Source organism: Styela clava, chromosome 11, assembly GCF_964204865.1.
Source record: "Styela clava chromosome 11, kaStyClav1.hap1.2, whole genome shotgun sequence".
In the NCBI taxonomy this organism is placed as follows: Eukaryota; Metazoa; Chordata; class Ascidiacea; order Stolidobranchia; family Styelidae; genus Styela; species Styela clava.
In genome coordinates, this window is record NC_135260.1 from 9,719,697 (window position 1) to 9,744,257 (window position 24,561).

The following is a 24,561-nucleotide window of genomic DNA, read 5'->3' on the forward strand; positions in this document are numbered from 1 at the left end:
GGTGAAAGATTCAAAAACTTGGGTCGATACATATATAAATATTTGTTACTTTATTTTTTTAGTATGCACCATTTTTGTCCATATTTACGACCTACTACCGTGCAGTAGGATAATTTGACTTCACTAGGAAACCATGTGTATTTTATTAGAGCAAATTGTTGAGTGCCTTTGAGATTGTTGAATGTCTTCATTTCTACCACTGTATTGTCCATGAATGTTATTTTTTGTTAGTTTTATTGCTTGATTCTTCAATACGGTGCTACACATTAATATATATATACACGTCTTAAGACAATACAACATTTGTAGTAATATATCAATTGAACGTTCAATTGATGTAGGTTGTCATAAAACTTGACCAAAAATCACCTGGAAAATTTGATAAGAGCAAAAACTGGTGCGCCATATGATATGTGCCGTCTAATCGGCTTCCCTCTCCCCTGAAATAAAACGATGTCCTACTTTTCAAATGACTAGCTAATCGTATATTTAACGTGTGACAGCGTGTTTGTTCCTGCTTGAAAAGGTGGGATGGAAAGACTGAGGCTAATTGGAACATCTGACTACTTTTTCGTAATTATTTCTGGAGTCATGTAACACATTACGTCTTTCGCTGCCCACGTGCCCATGTCCTTGCCACACCTAACAGTAGCCTGTAGCGCAACGCATTGCGTCTGCAAGAAACTGAGAAGAGGGTATGTATTTTGGAACAGTCATGAGCAAGTTGAAAAGTAAAAGAAAAATGACGAACGAGTTTACAGACTCAAATTTTTTTTTTAATTCAACCGCGGGAGTTCACAGAGGATCATATGGGGATAAATATACAGCAAAAGTTCGATTTTTTACACACCTGGCAGTGCCACTTAGGCGCATTGGCGCAGGAAGCTTCATTGTTATGTCATCTTTACGATGCAAAGCGACGAATTCTTCACATGGGGACGAAAATTCCATGGCATCGGTTCTTCTTATATCCACTCGTCCCAAAATCTTGTTTTCATCTCTATGGTTTCTGCGTCGCCCATACCAGAAACTTTCCGGTATGGATCGAAAGCCTCGCAATCTGACAGGATTTTTTTCTGTTTCCTTCTCACACCAATCTTCCGCTCCTGTAGCTTAGGTATTGTGGATGGTCGGACCTCTGGAGTCACAACGGTCTCAGACTCGACTTGCGATGACTCTTGGTTCTCTACGACAACTTCTTCTGTCGGGCGGACGTTCAGTGGCTAGAGAGAGAAGAAGTCATCCTCGCAAATAATATTCCTATCCAACGGATAGATATCCGTTTTGGAAAATCCGCCGATGATATTTGATTTGAAAAAATGACCTATGGAAGCTCTGGGATGCCAGTTGTGACATTTTGTGGCAAGTCATCGATCCTAACGGAAAACAGAATTGGGCTGAGAACACTCACTGCCTTGGGGAATACCGTTTTGTAGGAAATTTGTAGCCGACACGGACGAATCTACTCTGACTTTAAATGAGCGTGTCGTGAGAAATGATCTAATCCATTAGTGAATCCTGCCACGCACTCCAATTTTGAATACTTTATATAACAGACCCTCTTTCTACACCATGTCATAAGCCCTTTCAATATCTAAAAAGACTACAATCACAGAACGCTTATTTCCAAGGGCTTTGTATACTTCATCGTGTAAAGCGAGTATTTTATCCGTGGTCGACCTGTTACTTCTAAATCCACTTTGTCTTGAATTCAAAAGATTATTTGTTTCGAGGAACCATTTAATTCTATAATTAATCAATCTCTCCATAAGTTTACAAAGATTGCTCGTGAGAGCAATCGGTCTATATGACGCTGGATCATGACTTGGTTTGTTGGGCTTCAATATTGGAATGACAACTGAATGTTTCGAGGGGGTGGGGACACGACCAGTAAGCCATATTGAATTAAAAAGTTGCAGTAAAATATCCAAGCATTCTGTGGACAGATGACGAATCATCTGATAGCAAATTCTATCACATCCTGAAGATGTATTTTTATAGGGTTATAGTTGTTTCTAGCAACGAATTTAAAAGCATCTTCATTTTGCGGTCTCCTCCATCCTCTTTGTTTCTTTATTATAATCACACTTTTTTCTTGCCACGTCAAAATTTGTCTGCGCTCAGGCGGTCTTTTCAAAGTTGAAGCCGTCGGGTGAGCACTGATTTCATGTTTGGAAATTTTTAGGTTTAGTGGTTTATGTGCATACTTGTGTCGCTAATTTTTTCATAATCCAATGCTTGTATCTTCAGCCATTTTTCATAGCTGTACTAATGCAGTTAAACTAAGCTTTGGCCTACAATTATTGATACAAAGTAGAATTGAGATTACATGATCTGAAATTGGTGAGATAATCTAAATCGGCAATGATTATTAGAGATAATTTCATTCTTTCAGTTAGTTAGCCCATAGCGTAATACTAAATGATTCCTAGTGTGTAATTATTGAATCCAAGACGACGGCGTAAACAAGTGGAGGCGATCGAGAACAATGAAATGTTCAAGTTAGAACAAGTAAGAAACTTAAAACCGTATTCAAATTTACTCTGGATATATTCCATATATACGAATTGCCTATTCTTGCTTTTGGCTTGTGTCAACTTTTATTCAACCCATATAGTGCATCTTAGTCATGTTACATATTCCAGATCGTGTTTATGCAAACTGACTGAACGTAAACAGGCTGCGAATGTTGACATCGGAAACTGCTTGAGCGGAACAAAAACTACGGTTAAACAAATATTCATTAAATTGTAGATTACAGTTAGGCCATAATATAGCACTAGATCGAATTGAGAGTATAATTGTGTTGAAACAAAGACCCCTGGGAAGATATGCCTGTACAATGATGTTAGGACCATTTCATAAATAAGATCTACATCATTGATGAATTAAAAACTCAACAGAGATGCGGTTGTGTTGGGATGTTCCAGATATAGTACAGGTGATATTATTTGCTTAATTTCTTTTTAAATTCAACGGTCACTTCTTTTGTTTATATCCGAACCTTTTTTTGTCATGTCAAGAATTTACGTGGGCCCAAGTAGCGTTCTCTTTTTCCATATCTTTCACAGTTATACTTATGCAGTTAAACCTAGGATTAAGCTACAATTGTTGATTCTGTAACGTAGAAAGTTGTGTTGCTGCTATGAATGGTCTTCTATCTGCGTACTTATCCGATAGTCCCGTCTTTGTATTAGACTTCTAGAATGTGGACTCCGATATAAAGCAATATATTAATCAGAAGGTATATACGTGTTCTATTGGGAATCCTTTAATGGGATAGTTGTAAGTTGCCCCCTATATTTCCTACCTTTCCCCTGTTTTTTCTGTTTTCTGTCTGTGCTATTTTGAGTTGAGTTGGGTTATTTAAAACTTTTGGAATTTCTCCGTTTTGTGGATAAATTTTCTATCTTTATTTATTACTTTTTCGGAAAGGTTTATTTTTAATCAATCAGAAACTAGTTCGTTTCGTTTTTGATAGGAGAAATTTTGGTTGAGCAATATTATTATTATTTCCGGTTTATAGCATCGGCGCAGTGATTGAGGTCAAATGCATTGTAAATATATAGCAAAATAGATTGTAATAGCATAAATTTCGTGGGAATATCGATGATCTCATTGTTTTAAGAACATAAGATCATTGTTTTATGCAGGTGGAAAAATACCTGTGTTCCTTTAAGGTTAAAGTCCACAATCGAAAATTAATTCTGCATATTCGATAATTTTTGCAAAGTAACAGTTAAAATCTGTTACTATTCAATTGTCTACCAAGTGGGACTGTCGAGGTGGAATGAAAACGAAAGATACATCAACTAATAGCTAAGATAAACTAAATAATAATACAAAGCGATGATTGTTGCCAAATTCCTGACTCGAAGACTCACGGAAGTTTAGTTGAAGAGAGGCGATCAAGGATTAATAAGGTAACTGTTAATTTATTTACGTTTATAAGTGCATAACCGCGTGGCAATACAGTGTACAATCTTGGTCAGACCAAGTGTTAGGATTCGTCAGTGTCATTGTATTGTCTTCTTATATTACCCTTAACATGAATCTGATTACATATGGAGGTTTTATACTACTGGGCTCTTGTGCTGAGAAACGTATATTTGTTGTAAGGGCATTCAGATTTACATTTTGAATAGTCTTCCAATTATTCGTCGTTTCGGCTGTTTGACAAAATCATTTATTCTGACGGCATTTAATAACTGATTTGGCTTCATTTACAGCTTTCTCGTTTCTTTGCAGGCAATTTATATGTTTTTACAGTTAGATGTTTACTAATGCAATTAGACTAATATTAGGCCTAAAATTATTGATCTGGGGTGGAATTTGATCACAAATTCTGGAATTGTTGGCATCGGGATCTGCTGGAGGAGATGCGGTTGAATGAACATTTATCCAGTTTTAAGTATGAAGTACTAGATTGATATTGATGACCGTGCATCTGCAGTCCGGATTAAAGTCGTTTCATTCTTTGTAACTTTCGTATTTTGTAAAACCAATACCCTTGTAGGATTTCTGCCAATCATTGCGAGTGTTTTTGGTAATGAAGGCAATAAGTAAGATAAAAATCTGTCCTACTCGATAAGTAATTCACCATTTGTAAGAAGTATGCCAGGTTCTTTTTTGTCTCGTATAGCAATTAAAATTGCAAAGTTTTCCACTACTGGACTACCCTTCCGATTTTCTTTTGCACGTGCAGACAAAAGTGGATAGTAGACGAATCTTCGGCATAGCTGGACATGGTAGCTACAAGTGAGTTTTATCAACACAGTCATTAAATATAGCCCATGTGACCCTGATAGAGACGGGGTAATTACTTGTTATTGGTTTCAATACTATTGGACACGAACTGTACATATCGTTATTGTATTATGTTGTTGTTGTTTTGCTCGTGTTCATTTTCTTGTTAGTATCTTCTTTTTGTTTATATTTTAGAAATTTATATTTCATCGGTGATTGAATTTCTTCAAACGAAAAAGGAAACGTTTTCATTTGGGAAGCAAAAGGAGTGACTTTCCATTACGTCTCAAATGTAAGAAAGTATGTAAGTAATTATATTTTTTTGCAGTTCGAATCATGATTTATTTTTAAAACAAACTTCAAAATTCATTTTTTTTAATATTACTTAACGGGCATAATCAGAATCCGATGTTTGTGTTACCGAAATCGTAGTGTGCAATTAGTTCTTAATGTATTTAATGGAAGCTGAAAACTGTTTATGAAATTTATGTAGTATTTCCGCTGCGTCTGAGACAAAAACAAGTATGAATTAAACAATTTAACCTTAGAAAATTTTCAACGTACATTGTTTCTACAGTGTTTTTATTTTGCTTCAGAAATTGGCAATCAGTGCTTGAAAGTATCCAATGTAAGTGAAAAACATGTGGAGAAAGGTGCGGCTTTCCGGCGTGTCTCAAGCATAAGCAAAGTAGGTTAATTAACTTTTTATCATAGACTTTTTTAAATTTATTTCCCTTAACGTTTCGAAACGAGGAGAATTTTGCTCAGTATTTGCTGAAATACAGCTACTAATATTCTGCATTCTTTATTAATAATATTACTATAATGAATATTTATAACACACTTAAATTGTACAAATGTGCGAGTGTGCATGATCCATCAAGTTCAAAAATAATAAAAAAGTTCCAAAATAGGCGAAGGCAATTTTAACGATAAAGGTTCACTGCTCTAAAATTTACTCTTATACTTTGCAAGTGGCAGTGTTTCATAAATTTATTTCAATTCACACTGAAATTAATTTCAATCATTTATTCCAAGCCGAAACATTCTATCTGTACCGGCATAGGCATTTATGTGTTAAGTGAAATAAAAATGAATGCAAAATAACATTGGCGCAGGTCATTTCGCTTTTGCTGAAATCATAAAGGCGTTTTTAATTAAGCTGGAATATTTCGGATTCGATAGTTTCTTAGCTTGTATTTTATCATGCAGGTTATGTCCCGATTACGAGGATAAGCGAATAAGGTGAAAGCGAATCTCACGAATCAAAGAGTTTGTTGAAGTATAGATATATTTGTCTTTCCATATTTATCACAGTGGAGAGGAAATTCGTAAGACGGCTAGATTGCGTGGACATCACGGGTTCTCGTCCGGTGATCAGTCCAAATCGCCTATCGGGATTAGTTGGTTAGTTATTATTAGTCTTGGATGCATGAACTCAATGGTGGAGTTATGACGACGGAACAGATTCCACATAATTTAACCCCACATGACTCAAACCTATACCAGAGTATTTAAAGATTACCATGACTTACACGTTATCATGTTGAATCCCTGCTGGTGTTATCCTATAGAATGAGAACCCCAGTTTTTATTTCATAACTAATCCACAAGATGGATTAGAAAAATTGAATTGCAGATCAGTAGTTACTCATTACCCAAGCATATAATATTCTTCAAACGAATCTCTATAGCAGTGGTTCTCAAACATTCAAAGCCGCACCCCTTTTAGAATTTGTCAAGTTTCGGGCCCACCTCAAAAATAACTTGCTAACAAGCTACAAATAACGGATAGTTAAACGAAAGTATGCTTTATTCAAAAATACATGTTAAAGGAAATGCATGTTATGAAGAAAGTGAATATCCAAAATAAAGAAATGTAAATATCCAAAATAAGGCGGGCAAGATCAATCTAACAAATATTCATATTTTCAATTAGCTAAATGCAATCTAAAAAAATGTACACAAACTTTCAAAAGAATTTACTCAGGTTGCCGGTCTGGAGTCTGAAATCGTTGGGCATGAAGTGGACATCAGATCGTTTTGTTATTGTGTTATTGTTATTATTGAGAATCTTTTTCTTGTTTGTGATGAAAAATCGCATTTTTCTATCAACTAAAACAATCAAAATTAAAAATTGCGCACCCTGTGGCGTAGTCTACTGTGACAGATTGTTCTTAGTTTTGGTTTTCGTGTCCATATATTTGAGCATCTCTATCGTCATGTATCAAGTTGAAAGCTTAGTTTCGAATCTTATGAATTTTTGAGTTGAATTGTGCATGTCAATGTTTAAATTTTTAGGATCTGATTTTCATCGGTGATGTGAAATGTAATCCATAATCGCCTTGTGCTATGTTGAATCTGTTTTAATATTTCAGCTGCGTTCTGGTTGGAAAGATCAAAGGACAGTCGACAACCTGACACGTACGTTGAAGAACATTGGAATGAATTGTCGTACCATCTTTAATATATAAACAAGTGTATTTTAATTTTTTATATAACCATCTTTCTACCAGAGTTATCATATCAAAGCTTGCCCCAGTAGCGGCGTATCTGCGTGAAATGGCGCCTATGGAAATGTTTAAAATGCGCCCTCTTGATCAAGCGTTCACTGAAATTTTTATTGCTTTGGGATTCTTTTACGTTAGGTAGTATTTATCAAAATGAGGTTTCGATTGTGCGCCCTTCTCCAAATGGAGCCCATTGCAGTGGCCCTCTTGCTATATAGGTATGCCACTGAGCCCAGGTATCGCCCAGAAATTCCCAATTCCTCATTTCGCGTCTGATCGTGGCAGAAAAGCTTGATATCTCGATGTTGCTAGCTTTTAAACAATCCGTCCCTGCATTCCCATTAATATCTCAACTTTATCCACCTATTCTCATACTTTTATTTTCCGAGGACTAGAAGTAGATTTTTGTTCTATTGCTTGAAGAATAATAAAATGATTGAAGCCATGTCCGTTCTCCATGCTTATTGGTTGTCGGGGACTGGGTTTTGTTAAAGGCTAATAAGAAATGGGAGTTGGAGCATAGATGTAAGAAGTGTATCAAAACGTCGTTTTGACTGGTTTCTGCAGATTTTACGCTAGGACGTCACAAGGTTATGACGTCACACTGGTTAGCCGCGATTTTATGGGGCGCCCTGGCGCCGGGCCGAAATGACGAGAATTGTTTTTTTTATCTTAGGCCGATCAGAGGCCATAGATAAATCGAGTATAATTGCTGAAATTTATATACGACCATGCTTGATCATACATGATCCGAATGAAAATTTCAAAATATTCTATTTTCTAAGGTTCTGACTTTTCAATTATCTTTATATTCTCTTATTTTGGGGTTTCTGTAGTCCACAGCTCGAGTTTCTCCTTCGTTATATAAATCTTTGCGCCGCTCTTCCAGTGACGACACACATTTGACAAGGGCATGTTACATTGGCGGGATTCAAACTTTAGTCATCGTGAACAAATTGATGGTCTACCCAGCGCCTTTACTAACTAAGCCGACTAAGAACGTAGAAACGAGAGTCTAAGGTCTAATATTTCTGTATCATCTAAATTCTAAAAAGTCTTGCAATAAAAAATATAGAGTCATTTATGATGAATGATAAATATTAGAATTTAGATCTTTGCCCTCACATTCGTCCTTGGCCTAGTTGGTAAAGGCGGTTGGTATACATTTAGTTTGTTCATGGTGACCAAAGTTTGAATCCCGCGAACTTACTTTCCCGTATCAATTTTATGTCATCATTAATTGGATTACGCAGATATATAAAGTATGAAGGGAGCTCCGACTTATAAGAAGATAGAAATCCGAAAATGGAGAAAATCGAAGGGTCAGACCTTGGAAAATGGAGAATTTTGGAAATTATATTCGGATCATACATGATCAAGCATGATTAAGGATAAATTTCGGAAAATATACTCGATTTATCTACGGCCAATGGTCGGCCACACATAAAAATAAATCGCGTCGTTCCGGCCCGGATCTAGTCGGGCCTGCCCCAGAATACCGCTGCTCGCTAGGGTGACGCCATAACCTAGTGACGTCATTAACCTAGTGACGCCATACGCATGTTGCACACGTCCTTTTCTACACTCCGATGATTGCTAGTTTATCCCGAACAACTATTCGAAACCTGACAAACCAAGCCCAGACTCAGAGCAAGCTTGGAAATATTTTCTCATCGGTTATATTTATTTATTAATATCCATTAAATAATAAAAAGGAATAAAACTTCCTAATTTAAAAAAACAAAAACTGCAAAGATTAGTACAGGAACTTACTAACTTACAAGATACAGTATTCGAATAAACCTTGAGTTTATATCTATGATAGCAGTCTACGAGCTGATAGTTATTTGATGGCAGCCCCCACATTTACACATCTCAAGAAATAAGAAATCCGTGTCCCTAACCAATCAATACCTATCAAGAAATCTCAGTGTCCCTTACCAATCAATACCTATGACACACGATCTGGGGGGGTGGATACAGAACTGATTAAAATAAAATGAAAAATACGATTGGTACAATTCTGACAAAACTGCCATTCTACATCTGCTTCATGTGAGATTATTCTTCTTTTACTTCCGTCCAGACCTGAAATATATAAAACTAGTTTAAACTTGTTTAACAGCGTTGAAAGAAATATTTCACAAACCGCCATGTTTAATTAAAATATAAATTCTGGACTAAAATTGCTACCCCCAATTCCATAATCTGCAATTAAAATTACGAGTAAGACACCCATATGTTCGGGATTGAATTTAAAAAGCATCACTGGGATTCGATAACAGCGAAAATTTACAGCATTCGAAATTTCTCCGCAAATTGATTCTATAACCTTAAAGCGGTGGTCGGCAACCTTTTGTCGCTCGTAGGCCAAAATTAAGGGTTGCAGGTCATTGGCGGGCCGCACATATTCTTAGAAAGTTGAAAACCGAACAGGTGATACTTTTTATAATAAAAATCAAGCAGTGATACATCTATCGAATAGAATATAGATTTCCTCATTGCATTGCACCTCAAAAAATCCCCTTTGCGGGCCGGATTATATTACCGGCCCACGGGAGGTAGGTACGCTGTTATGAGGGACGGGCACACGGCCGTTTTCTTCCCAGCGAGTTACTGATGAAACATGATTCTTATTGTGAGTGACGACATAGCGAATTGACTGAGTGATGGATTCTATGTTCTCAGTAATTTATATGCCTTGAGGACTTATTAAAATAAAAGTTTGCATACAATCATGTTTAAATATGAAATTTAAATATCTTCCGAGTAATCAAGATTCGATTATTAATTTATCAGGTATTCCCGGCTTTAGTATTTAAAGCCAGTTAAGCAGGTGATCCCGAAGTATGTGCACCAAGATGGCGCACAACCTGAACATGTGTACCAGGAAGTATGTACACGAAGTATGTGTACCAGGTTAGGGTTATCAGTTGTGCGCCATCTTGGTGCACATACTTCTGGAGCGCCATTTAGAACGACCCAACACGCAGTGGAATGGATCTGTGGCCATTTGACGTGGTGTGCTGTTATCAGTGATAGACAGGGGACTATTTTCTTCCCAGTGACTAGTTGAGTTATTGATAAAACATGATTCTTATTGTGGGTGACAACTCGGCGCGAACTGACTGAGTGATGAAATTAGCAAGTATTCAAAAATGCCCAGCTTTAGTAGTTAATGTCAGTTCCGCACGACCCAACACGCAGTGGAATAGATACGTCGAAAAAAAATTACCAACTACAGCTATCCCGAGACCAAGATATGATTTTTGGAGAATATACGGGTGAGTATTTCGTTCCGGCTCCGTCTCCATATTGAGCATTGCTATCTTGTTTCTTCAAAATCTCATTTCGCATTCGTATGCCTGCTATATAAAAGCATTTGGTGTAAGAATATTGTGGTTTAAGACGGAAGACAAGTTTTAGGTCAGTATCATAAAGATTATAGAAGTATTGCATTATTCTCCGAACTTTACAATTGTAATACGCAACATGTTAAAATAAAAAATTAAGCGGACCCACCTGTCCATTTACATCGATCAATTGCCAGTCTGGTCACCAGCAGTAACAATATCTTCTACCTTCACAAAGACCTGTAATTAAATTGGAAATTATAAAACCTTCGCTCTATAATGAAGTTGTGATAAAACCTTAGATTTTGTAACATACCTAACTTTCCATTTACATCGACCGATCGTCACTCGTCCTCTAGCACAGGGGTGTCAAACTCGTGGGTTTTCAAGGGCCGCATTGCATTTCGGGAATTGTGCAAAGGGCCGCAAACAGCTTTTGATATATTTTGATAATGTATACTTAATAGCATATTTTCAGATGTGTAGTTTGTGACATATATTGTGATGCAATTAAATAGCCAAATAAAGTTTTGTTATTTTCTGAAATCTCAAACGGCATTTACATATTAATTTCTTGGTATTTCACTATTATTGCAAATTTATTTAATACAAAAGTTTTTTACAACTATCCAAAACATTTTTAAACAAAGATTTGATAAGAGAAGAATAATACATAATAAAAATGACTTAATCTAAATATATACCCCTAAAATACTAACGAATAAACTCAATGTTGTTTTTATTACACATGTCCTGACGTTTGGCATCTCTTTTGTGCCACAAGCTTGCTAATATCGGGCTGAAATGATTTTACAGTACCAACTCTAATTAACGAGGTCACATGATTGTCGGTTATACTGGATCGTTGAGAATGTTTGATTAATTTCAGTAATGCAAAAATATTACATTCATCATTTCATGTATAGATCAGTTAACAAAAGCAATGACTGACTTTTCGGACCATACATTTCCCGCCACATTGCCTACCATTGGCACAACGTGGCATATGACCGTTTGGGTTATGATTTATATATATTGATTTTAGTAACTAGGTAGTTGTATAATTATAATAATATACAAACACATAAAAATATCGTATTCGAAGTTGATCTTCAAATTTGTCATATTGAATGCTGAGCTTATTCTAATACTGTTCACATTCTTTCACTGCGCTGATAGAAATGTGCCAAATTAAACAATGTGCTTTAGAGTTTTAGGAAATACAGAAATATTCCACCCCCCTTTTTTCGAAAATGCCACTTTCTCTGTGTACTTTGCGTTTCATTTAGTTCCTGAAGTATATGTTATTTTTTTTTCAATTATTTTTTTGCTAGCTTGAAGTGTAAAAATTAATTTTCCAAAACTACTTTCTGTAAATTGTCCTTTGTGTGAATAATCAATTTCACTTTAAAAGGTTTGAAAAATGTATTACATTTAGATGAAAAAAAAACTTACAAAATATTACAATTATTGTTAAGCGTTCGAGGGCCGCATTGGAAGTTCTCTGGGGTCGCATGTTTGACACCCCTGCTCTAGCAGTTACAATATCTTCCTTCTTCGCAAAGCTCTGTAATTAAGTTAAAAAATATAAAACCTTTGCTCTATAATAAAGTTGTGCTAAAAACTTTAGATTTCGTAACATTTTTAGACCAACTACCTACCTTTCCATTTACATCGACCAATCGTCACTCGACCACCAGCAGTAACATTATCTTCCTTCTTCGCAAAGCCCTGTAATTAGATTAAAAATTATGAGGCCTTATGATAAAACTGATAAACTACATTAGATCAGTTACCTTTCTACCTACATCAATCAGTCGTCACTCCACCATCAATCGTGCTAATATCATATATCGGTAGATTTTTCTTCACTTTTGAGCCTGTAATTTGAAAATAATAGTTATGGCTTACTTTTTAACGATGATACACAAAGTCCTTGTGCAAAGTAGGAAAATTATAAACAGCACATTGATGCGGATTACAACTCACAAAGAATATGATCAGAAAACAAGACTTGATCCATAAAGAAAAACGTTGCAAAACACGTAAATAAATACACTCGAAAGGTATATAAGAAAAGAAACAAGAACCCAGTGCTGAAATCTATATTAATCATATAACACTCAAAATTCTTAATATGACTGAAAAAATACGCTACCCAATTGTATCGAAATAGATTATTATTTATACAATTCAAGTTCTAGATTATATATATATATATATACATGAAGAATAGGAAAAATTAGTTGACTTAATTACATCTAGACCTTCCCTGCCTTAAAACTGTAAATATACCTGGCTCAGACGAGCGCAGAAACGACCTCACACTACCACACCCTGAAACGAAATGTGGCACGCGCGCCAAATATTTTTTAAAGGTCACAAGAGAAAAAAAGGGCAGTATCAAAGAGAAACATAAGGGGAGGAAGTTGTCGTTTTTAATAAAGAAACAAAGATACTCTAATCTCCATCTCACACTAATCAGTGACCAATGATTGTTGTTTTCTAGTGAAAATAAAGAACGTAGATTTATCTGGGATGTGACTGAGAAGATTGTAAACCACATTCCATGGAAACTTTTTCAAGACAACTATTCATTTGTTGTTAGTCTATTTGTGTTTCGTTATAAGCCCAGTTTCGACTAAACATGTTCTAGGAGTCATAATAGGGCATTAGTGACGTTTACGGGGCTTCATTCCTTTGGGTAATTATAATCGGAATTGATCTCATGCGCCGTCTGTTGACATGGTCTACAGACTTTACCTACACTACAGTACACTCTACAGAACTTCACTTCATGTTTGTAATTGAGTAGGTACACATAATACAAACCTGACACTTTAACGCAACAATATTTTTAGCTTTTCTCATAACTATTGAAACAATACAGGGTGTCCATTACAATTTTGTTATAAAGTCAGTTTCCTAATATATCTTAACCGGGTTTGTTGTTTTATTAATCAGTCAGTAATTGTTCAAGTATTTTATACATCTGTGAGGGCAAAATCTATAAATGGCATTGATTAATTCCCTCTGCAATTTTTAAAGCTTCAAGCCTTTATGGACACCATATATGTCCTTTAGCCCAACATCATTTAATATCTTGTTGATCCTTCGTCACTTTTCATTGTAATTATTCTTTCCGGACGCGAAAAATGACATCCCCTTGGAATTTCTCTGTCAGTCTTTACTCCTTGTGTCACTATGCACATACGTCACAAACATGCGTTTCACCAAGTATCTCAGTGGTAAAATTAGCATTATATCTCGCCCATACCGCGCAGTTCACTGTATGGTAATTATCAAACCACGAATCAAGTCGAGATCATCCGAGCTTCGAGTCTGAGTCCGACATCAAGTTATCACGTAGTTAAAGACATTCCCATAGAATTCGGTTCCTAACTAAAAAAAATGAAAAACCAGAGTAAATTACCCTATAACATGGGTATTCTTCCAGATAATTTACATGATGCTTGTATACCTTATTCATACGAAAACATTTAAGCTCAATTTCGATATGATTGCTTTTTTATACCTACTTTGTTGCTCCGAACTTTTACAAACAGTGACGTTTTAATGCCCCTATATCAGGGGTGGGCAACCTTTTCCGGCTCGCGTGCCAAAATCGGCTAAATTTAACGACAAAATTCTCTCGCGTGCCGTACAAAATTAAAAACGATGCTTTGTTTCTTTCAAAGTAAAAATACACAATAATAAACCTGCCAAACATGTACAGACAGATTCACTATTCGGGAAAATATCAGTCCGAAATAAATTCGATTACTTTTCCTATCCAATATCAGTGAGACTTCTGCTGCTACATTACCGCTATTAGAGATTTTACATTGGGTTTATATTTTGTAAATTTAAAGGAATACACGAACTACTGTTTTCATATTTCAGGCTACTCCTATTATGAGACCTAATAAAGTTCATAACTGAGAACAGAGATGTACAAGATATTATGTATGCGGGGATGATCATGTGCGAGAGGATTGCTGGACTCCTCGTCGCCGTAGGGTGGTTCACGTAACCGCTGGTCGGTTACGGCTTCCTCCACCTTCCAAGTCCATGCTTCCGAAAACAAATACCTGGCTAACTAATCCCTTACCTGACCTGGTAATCGGACGAGAGGCCGTGGTTCGCCGTATGATTAAGCCGTCTTATCGAGTTTTCTCTTCCCCGGGATAAACATGTAAATACATTCACCAATTGCATATTTTAAGTAACTAATGCCATACAGTCACATGAAAACCTTCTCTTATTTTTTTTGTCATCAATCAAAAATGTCAAATTCGTTATATCATAATTGATCAAGCAAGTAATTTGTCTGAATTTATATCTAGGTATATTTAATTAATGTTTATATCATCCCAAACGCTTGCCAACTAAATTATTCTTCCATTGAAAGTTATTGATGGTTTCGGACAAACCTACAATATCACATCCTAGATGTCTTATCACATCTAAAGCTATTGTCTTTCACGTTATAAATATTGAGTGGTACTGGTAACTGATCTCGATGTCCACATGATCGTATTGATACCAGTTGCTATACAGTCTATACCGAGAATTTGTTGCTATATTTTGTCGTGCTATTGTTTTCTGTTTGACTATTTCGAGATGTTTTAAGACTTGAAGAGCAAAACGTAATAATATATCAAACATACCATATCATGAAAGAAATTTCAAGAATAATTTGCAATCTTTAGTTAAATTTAATTAGCTGATTTTGATTTAATTCAAATTTGGCATACGACCTGATCACTGCGCATAGAGAGATTTCGTTAATTTTAGTCTCTCTATGCAGAGTGATCTCAGTCGTACGTCAAATTTAAATTAAATACCAATCACTTTGCTCGATGACATAAAACATGTTTTTTCATGTCATTTCTATGCATAATTAAGTAACATAAACTGTTAGAAATAGGAAAAAAAATGTTTGACACTATTTGAGGACATGGAAATTTTCTTAAAACAAATTGAACTGTAAAATATTCTGTTATTCGTTTTTCATATCTTGTTTCAAAGCTCCCGACGAACACAAACGTATTTCAGGTAACATTGTACTACAAGATAATAAATATGCAGATGTATTTCATAACGTTGGCCTCCAAACTGTGCCTCCGTTTTTAACTTTTTGAATTTCATTGAATGTTACATCTAGGGCGCGAAGCTCCGAATGAAGATTTGTAGGCCTATGTAGTAAAATCGGAAACTGTAAAATTACAGGATTACCGCTAAGAGGCAGTTGTCTTCGGAGCCGTCCGGCTTTGAAGTCAAAAAAATATGGTAACCTCAGGTCTACCCAGTACCGAACTCCAACAAAAAAATTCAAAAATGAAGGAATCCCAGTCGAGGTAGCACATCAAAAAACTAAAACAATATTGAAATATGAAAAATAAAGGTAAAACCCCCTATAATATAATATCCAAATTAAAACAATTTACTTGATATAAAATATATAGAGGTGTTACATGTGATAATAACACATTTTTCATTTATAATCTGCAATGTGCATCATAAGATAATGAATAGTCCAGCAGTTGTAAAAATAAATTAAAAGTGAATGTCTTTGACTAAAATAACACAAACTGTAAAATTTTTAAATTATGATTAAAACTGGTGTAACGCAGATGCAGGGTTACTCTTGTAATGAAGTTTGGGTGAGTATGTCCAACATTTTATTTTAATTTGTGGCAACTAGTCATGATTTGGGAGCTCATTTTGCAGAATGCTCAGGGCTTTGGTATTCAACAGCTTTAGTTCATAAAAATATATAGGATTTTGCTTATTTATTCTAGGAACGTAGATAGCTTAATCGAGCATATTGTCCAGTTACTACTTACTAGTCAAATTTGAGACTGGAAATAGCTAATGAGGTAATTGTTCTGAACACATGAACTTGGGGCACCAGGTGAAATTGCAAAATTAAAGAAATTCTTTTTGGATTACAACTATTAACATAATAAATATGATTTTACTTAATTAAGGTTTGTTCATGTATCACTATGAAGTGTTTTGAAAGCTAGAGTCCAGATTAGTGGGTGATCAGTTTCAACAGTTACTTCATTAGATCCGTCAAGTTCATTGGACGTGCTAATGAGTTCACCAAATTCAAGTTTCTCATTAGTGAGATTCCATTTAAGTCCTGTTGTCGTCAAATTGACTGGATTTCCAATAGGTATTAACCCACACCAGTCACCTTCCAAACCTGTGTTTACTTCAATTATACTTTTTCCTTTGGGTAGTGAACAAACGTAAGATGAACCAAACATAAGACAAATTCGAACATGTTGTGGAAGAAAATTTGCTGCTTGAAATAAGGTACTTATATTTGCCATACTATGATCAAACCTATCTTGTTTTCCACCCAAGGCAACAATAAGATTAACGTCAATAAGTTTTTGATAAATTTTTTCAGATATTAATTTTAAAGACTTAGTAAAGTCAGTGGCATCTTGATCAGGTGTATGCACTATAGATATTCCATTTTGGTTCTCGAAAAACTGCTTTGCTTCAGGTCGAATAGAATCAAAATCTCCACTTATAAGATCAGGCATGTGTTTCGTTCTGTTACCATTTGTACCTTTCTGTATTACATCATAAACAAAGTTAGCTCCACCATCTGCACAAGCTCGAAATACCGCTTTGTCCCATAAGTGATGGAATATTGGTGGAGAAATATCACATCCTAAATCCATGTTAAGAATAAGCACTGCAATTTTTTCAGCATTGTTTTTTGTAGATTTCATACACTGAAGTGGGCAAAATCTCGACATATTTAGTCTTATTTCTACTTTACAGCAGAATCTAAACAGATGTGAGCATAATTGTTAGTAAACTGAAGACAAAAAGATGTCTTGAGATCCATCCTTATAAATATGTAAAAAATATTCATAATAAAGTATGGCAAAGACAACCTTCTTTATTTTTTAAAACTGCTCATACAAGTTTTGAGAGCAAATATGACACTGATTGGAAATCTATAAATAACGGTTTTTTGCAATTGAATCACTGTAAAATTATGCTCAACCTCAAAAAATCAAACTAAATTTAGAGAAAAGACTCGAAATATAAATCTCTGTTAACCAGATAAGCCAATGATGACATGCCACTTGTTTTTTAGAATTCGATAAGGTTAAACCGTACTGGTGTACCGTAACACACATGAAATAAATACTGACAAAGTGATAGGATACCGGTACGGTACCGGTGCATCACAACACGAGTGCATAAAAACTAATGGTAAAGGTACCGTACTACTCGTTGATTGTTACCGTAACACGCGGCGGTGTGGCTCAACGGGCTAAGCGTTAGGAATACGCTCGCCACCGCACCTCTAATTACTCTGCGTGGGTTCGCAGGTTCGAATCCCATGCAGGGATGGTTATGTGCGAGAGGATTGCTGGACTCCTCGCCGTCGTTGGGTGGTTCACGTAACCGCTGGTCGGTTACGGCTTCCTCCACCACCAAGTCCATGCTTCCGAAAACAAACAATACAGTAAAAAACTAATCCCATACCCGACTTGTAATGGTAACCGGACGAGAGGCCGTGGTTCGCCATATGGATAAGCCGTCTTATCGGCTTTCCTCTCCCCCGGGATAAATATGTAAATCCTATCCTATCCTACATAGGTATTTTATGGTTCCACATATTCACACATTACCGGTACCGGTACAAAGAATGTACGGTACTACTGCCAGCCCGCTGTGTATCTGTGTACAGTATCGGTACAAAGACTCAATTAGTCGTTTTATTGACGCAACTGCTACATAAATCTAAATTCACAGGTTTAAAAAACGATTTATTGAAACGCGTTGCAATCGCATTTCCTTCCACCGGAATGAATACGAAAACCCTGTCCTAACAGAAGCGCACGTGCTGAAGTCATGGGATACGGTCGTTCTGTTTGTAACATTCCTAGCTGCTGTTCCGCCCACGACACACCTCATATAGTTCAACCAATAGCAATCAATGAGAGAAGAGGCTTTTAGCAGTACCAATGACATTGGCAGTACCGGACTCCCGGTCGGTACACATTTTATGCGAATTCTATAAACTCTGTGCACACATTCTTCTATCTGTGCACACATGATGTTTGTTTAATCCAAGTATATATGGCTTTTATAGATATAGCCACACCAATTCATTTCGTAATACACTTTCGTTTTTATTTCGTTCAATGAGCATATATACATGCTGTGGTGCACGCGTTTTGTATTGCACTATTTACCTATTTTTGGCACTATTGTGGCCCGCACAATGCAAAAATAATAGTGTGCCCCGCAACCGCAAGGCCGACAACCTTGGATCACCCTGACATAGACCATAGAAACCACGGAACCATGGATTGACATATACCAGAGTGAGTACTAGCCACAGAGATGTCGACTGTCGAAAAAGTTGCTTATTGTCAAATTTTCTTCAAATGTATAATTGTTCTTTCATTTTACTGTGGTTCACACTGATAAACCCGAATTTTTTCTCCTCGACTCCACTTTAAATAGAACTGACAGCATAATTGGAAACAAAAGAAGTTTTTCAGTCATAAACACAATGTGCTTTAGATTTAACCAAGGCCGTGGTGTTGGGAGTCCGTATTGAAATTCTGAATTCTCCGAAGTCAGAAGTCGAAATTTCATTCATACCTTCAATGATGAGAAAAGAAGTCAAAACTTACTACAGAAACACAAAAAGCATTAATTTTACTAAGCGTTCTTTACAGTCTATAGAAGAAGGCTTGCGCGGCGGTGTGGCTCAACGGGCTAAGCGTTAGGAATACGCTCGCCACCGCACCTCTAATTACTCTGCGTGGGTTCGCAGGTTCGAATCCCATGCAGGGATGGTTATGTGCGAGAGGATTGCTGGACTCCTCGCCGTCGTTGGGTGGTTCACGTAACCGCTGGTCGGTTACGGCTTCCTCCACCACCAAGTCCATGCTTCCGAAAACAAACAATATAACTAATCCCATACCCGACTTGGAATGGTAACCGGACGAGAGGCCGTGGTTCGTCATATGGATAAGCCGTCTTACCGGCTTTCCTCTCCCCCGGGATAAATATGTAAAATCCTATTCCTATATATACCGACGGCTCTATTATCAAAATTCGGGGACCTCTTGTACAATGCCCCCACCACTATTATACTTTTATTTTACAAAATTGTGCTTTAAATCAAATGGTTGTACTATCATGTCTAGCGCATTATCCATTTGGGTGTAATAAAATAGGTTGGAAAATATGAAGCAAGAAAATGTTTCCGATCATCTTAAAAGATTAGAAGATTTTTGGGACCTTTTGTACGAAGCATCCGCCACTAATGTAGAATTGCGAGATTTGAAGAAAACATCCCCGTCGCGTTTCAAAAAAAAAAAAAAAATTGTAATTACCCATATATATATCTGATATATCTGCAAGTTGTGTCAGTGACAATCTAAAACGGCATTTTCTCTTTATGATACTTTCGCCTTCTATGGAAAATTTGCAATCTTACACTAAGTTTGCACGTTTCAGTGAGTTTTTTTGTGGTTTTTGCAAGTTTTAGCTTGATAAATGACAAATAATGACTAAGGTGTTTGGACAATAAAGTGTTTGTTTTGTATTGCACTGTTTACAAATTCTTGGCACTATTGTGACCCGCGAACAATACAAAAACAATATTGTGGCCCGCGAGGCCGTCAACCTTGGACCACCCTGCACTATTCTATGATAGACGACGTCTAACTTAAGATCGGTATAAATTTAATTTGCAAGAAACTCAAAAAAATCGTTTTTCTCCGTAACTAATGAACTAATCGATTTCAGATTTTCAGCATTTGAAGATGGTTGAAACTTTCATATACGAGTCCTGTGGAAACCGCAGGTCACTTTCATATGTCATGTACACACACACAGTCATATGACAACTCTTACAATTTTTGGTACTCCTTAGTATGTGTATCAGGTTAGGGTTAGGTCATAATTTTATTCCCGTTTTCCCGTATTTTAGTTCTTAAACAAGTGTGGGGACTGTTTGTGTTAGCCAAGTGAATAGTGGTGAGCTGTAGCCGGAACGCACCAAAACGGCTTTCCGGTTGTTGGACATTTTATTGCATTTGCGTTCCTGTTGTTGAAATAAAATTATGCCACAATAAGTTTAGTTTCTCTGGTAAACTTAGTTATTACCTTACGTTTGTTTTTTCATAATTTTTTTTACATCATAGCAGACAAGTACTTGGTACAGCAGTAACATGTAATGGAGGTTTCCCCGACCTTTGGCCCTATGAAAATTCATCCTATACATTTCTAATAATAACATTTGTATCGAATTGCTATGAATAAACTTGTAATTCTACCCAGACATATTTCAGATAATTTCTTCATATTTCATTGCAGTTCTTCGGCTCTATATTGGGGAAGACAAAAATTTCCGTAAGCGTCTGAGTCGTGTTGTAAATATATTACACTTTCACGAATTAGGCGCGTTCCGGTTCCTCCTGTTATGGCAGGAGAGAAAACGGCCGTTAAAAGAGGGCGCCGCCGAGCCACAAATGAAACTTCATCGCATGAAGCGCAGTCAATTGCACAAAAAGTGTTGAAATATTAAACTTGAACAACAATTGAATTTTATCAAAACCTCTACGTAATAGGCCCTCATGACAAAGGCGTTTATGCAGTGTATAGGAGAAATCGAAAGTCGAAAGTTGCATTTGAATAGAATTTTTTGTCATGGAGCCCCAGCTTTGAAGTATTTACAATAAACCGTTTTGCATCAAAAAAGGGTTTATCGGCGTTTTACTTTTTTTGAGCGTTTCATTTTTTTTTTCAGAAATGAAGGAGTAGACGTAGAATTTTACCTATAGTTATATTTTGAGAACTCTGACATATAATTTTGTCAACAGCTATAATTGAACAATAAGAAATAAATTGCTCACTTTTTGATTCGGTCGAGTCATCTATCCATTAGAACAGGGGTTCTCAAACTTTTGATGTTGCGGAGCCCTTGAAAAGGTTGACCATTATTCACGGAGCCCCAAAATAAATGTTAAAATTGTTACTTTCCAATTAATATTCCTGAGTAAGTTAAAAGTACTTTACTTAATTTGAATGCAACACCTTTTTAATAGGGTTAATACAAGTGATAAATGAATCTAAATTTCAAAGATAAATTATATATACTAAAGCTATAAATTTGACACTTGACAAACATATTAATAAATTAGGGGTCGAATCTTTTCCCTTTTGACATTTTTGGAAGACTTAAAAGGCGCTAAAAACGCGCGCGATTGCATTTTGTTACAATCGCCGATTGTTTTCGCCAGTATGGCGTGTTTTAAACCTTAAACATCTTTACGCCGATGTTTATTCTTCCTAAATCAAAAATTTCCATTGACATATACGTGTATTGTTCCTCAATGACAACGATAATTGCTTTTTTGTTCTCGTGGGGAATTATGAGTTCAATGTAAAAAAACATGTTATCATATTATAGTCATCGGCGACGAAATACTAAAAATAATAATTAATAAAGAGGTAAATCCGCAACTCGAATTTCTTGATTGGAAAGCGGCATTCTAAAATATTAAAACTGAAACTTAAATGGGAGATAACACTATAAGTGTTGTTTCAGCAGACTTTTATAGGCATTGTGAATCACAAAATTTAGTTTTATGTTTACTTTGGTTATTCATCATAGTAACTGCGAAATCGAAACACAGTCAATTGTGCATGCGTTGTACCTTTTAGCCGCATGCAATAAAATAAATTACAATCGTTCATATTTTGCCCAGACCTTGGGTATTTTATGTTATTGGACACGTTTAGTGGCCATAACGATCGTTTCAATATTATGTTGTTGTTGTTGTTGTTCTTGTTCTGTGACACGTTTTTAAAAAATCGCTTTTCTCTTCGAATACTGGACCAATTGCTTTGAAATTTTCAGTGGTTAAAGATTAATTTCTTCGCTAGAAGGCTATTACTTTTATTTATTTCAAAATTTTGCGTGAATTCTATGAAATTTGATATTTCGTCTAAAATTTTGCTGTATTATTTTTTATCCATGGGAACACGGATTTTAGTCAGTGTCATGACCGGCTGTACGTTTTGATTCGGAAAAATTCTTGCTACTGGAAATTCAGAACTTTTTTGAGGGTACCGGTAGCGTCAAAGGTACCGGTAAAGACTGATTCGCTCTGGTCTAACGTGTCCATATATTTGTGCGTAGCTCTCTTGTTTTAGAATAGTATTCTTTCATTTTAGTAATCCTAATAGTAATCTCGAATCAAACGTGAGTGACGATGAGCACAATTAGAATTATTACGACAAGACACTTTAAATGCAATTTAAATGAAGAATGTTGCGTAGAAATTTCCAATTCCAATTTTGAACCCCTTCCTCTTAAGAATCCTGGCTGTGCTCCTACTCATAAATAATGTCATTTTTTAATTCCGCCTTTTTGCCATATTTCGAGGCTATATTGTTGTCCAATTTTATCAAAGCTGTTATTGCTTCTTTGAACAGTTACAAAATTAGCCAAGTCAGTATTTTGAAAAGTAACCGAATAGCTCGCGGAGCCCCTGAGTTTCTCTCGCGGAGCCCTGGGGCTCCGTACGGAGCACTTTGAGAACCTATGCATTAGAACTATTTATCCTAATCTCACATGATCAGTGGCGTAGCATCCACCCCCGCAACCCCCGCTGTCGCGGGAGGGCCCACACGCAAAGGGGCCCAAGCGGTTAGAATTTAGAAATTTAAGCCGCAAAACCAAAAGCTGCATTGCAAAACCAGTAATGCATCAGTAATCAGTAATCAACCAGTAATCTTATACCGTTGATGTTAGTTCTGCTCAAATCGTTTTGTTACGTAACAATGCCAGGGAGTCGACGATTTTCGGCGTCTTGTGGTTTGATCGCACCGGCAAAATTACGAAGGCTGTCAGAATGATGTCGAAAGCAAAGCCTCTTAATGGCGCACAGAAACGTCTTGCTACGCCACTGCACATGATGTAGACATCTTACGAAATCAAGACTATTTCTGTATTGATCAATTATGACGAAGCTTAGCTCATCTGTTTACAACATATCATAAATGGCGCATGCCTGTTCGAACGAAAAAAAATGTGGACTTAAATTCGTGCGTAATTTCGGCTTCATATTATTTCTACTCACAAAAGCAATTAATCGCGCAATTCTCGCCGACTAAGAAATAAAATGTAATGGTGCAATTAAAAAATAATAATAAAATTAAGATATGCCTATTTTTAAATCTGATCAAGTCTTGTCAGATCATCGTACACTCTCCTTTTTTCTTTTTTGTGTTGTTGAACTTGTTGACGAGTCAGTTGTTGTCTCGAATTCATTCGCGTGAGAGTATTGCTGTTTGAGCGTTAGGAACAGCAGAAAGTTTTTTCAAGTTTTTATGCGATATGCTATCTATGAAGTGCTTAACAGTCTAGTTTTGTTGAATATTTAGTACCATTCCTATAATATTTGTCATCGTGCCTAATTAGGTAGATATGTTACATTTATAGAATGCATTTAAAATTTGTATTGCAATTTTATTCAATTTACTTTTCGTTATTAAGGCCATGACAGAATAATTATTAATTTAGAATATTAATGAAGCATTATAAGGATAATTATTCGTACAATAAATTTTAGAAAAATAGTTCATAGCATTGTTTTTGTTGATATGAATAAACCTTTTTTGTCAACGACTACTCGCACAAACTTATTTTTGTGGCGTACTTTTTTGAGAAATTTGGAGTATAAAGTTTTTCTGATAAAATCTGTAGCTAAACATGAAATCTTACTCAAGCGGAAACTTTTAGTTTTTTCATCACGAAAACTTGTTTATGTTTTGTATATCGGAAGGTTGCCACGAAAACTAGAAGACAAAACGATACAAAATCTCAATGAATTAATTTTATTTTTATTTCAATGCGTGGTTGCTAAACATATCCTATTAATTGA

The 24,561-nt window shown here is 36.0% G+C and overlaps 1 protein-coding gene and 2 long non-coding RNA genes across 13 annotated transcripts; 1 reads left to right on the plus strand and 2 right to left on the minus strand.

Annotated features, from left to right (window-relative positions):
* Positions 1-2,153: 2,153 nt before the first annotated feature.
* LOC144429697 (uncharacterized) lies at positions 2,154-7,701 on the plus strand. Of its 7 annotated transcripts, none has more exons than XR_013478998.1 (4): positions 2,154-5,050; positions 5,343-5,434; positions 5,959-6,153; positions 7,125-7,701. It is a non-coding gene; the product is annotated as an uncharacterized LOC144429697 (long non-coding RNA). The 7 variants fall into 7 exon arrangements; XR_013478997.1 differs by having other exon boundaries at positions 2,154-4,758; positions 4,942-5,050; positions 5,959-7,701; XR_013479002.1 differs by having other exon boundaries at positions 2,154-3,923; positions 4,249-5,050; positions 5,959-7,701.
* A 1,260-nt stretch (positions 7,702-8,961) lies between these two features.
* On the minus strand, positions 8,962-12,967 carry LOC120347264 (uncharacterized). Of its 5 annotated transcripts, XR_013479013.1 has the most exons (8): positions 12,905-12,943; positions 12,406-12,489; positions 12,271-12,340; positions 12,065-12,176; positions 10,926-11,042; positions 10,779-10,849; positions 10,492-10,624; positions 8,962-9,344 (listed from the first exon to the last, which is right to left on the minus strand). It is a non-coding gene; the product is annotated as an uncharacterized LOC120347264 (long non-coding RNA). The 5 variants fall into 5 exon arrangements; XR_013479012.1 differs by having other exon boundaries at positions 10,926-12,176; positions 12,418-12,489; positions 12,905-12,967; XR_013479015.1 differs by lacking the exon at positions 10,926-11,042.
* A 2,813-nt stretch (positions 12,968-15,780) lies between these two features.
* LOC120347223 (thiamine pyrophosphokinase 1-like) lies at positions 15,781-17,441 on the minus strand. Its single transcript, XM_039417130.2, has one exon. It carries the CDS (start codon positions 17,389-17,391, stop codon positions 16,609-16,611), a length of 783 nt encoding a protein of 260 aa, XP_039273064.2. The 5' UTR covers positions 17,392-17,441; the 3' UTR covers positions 15,781-16,608.
* Positions 17,442-24,561: the final 7,120 nt, after the last annotated feature.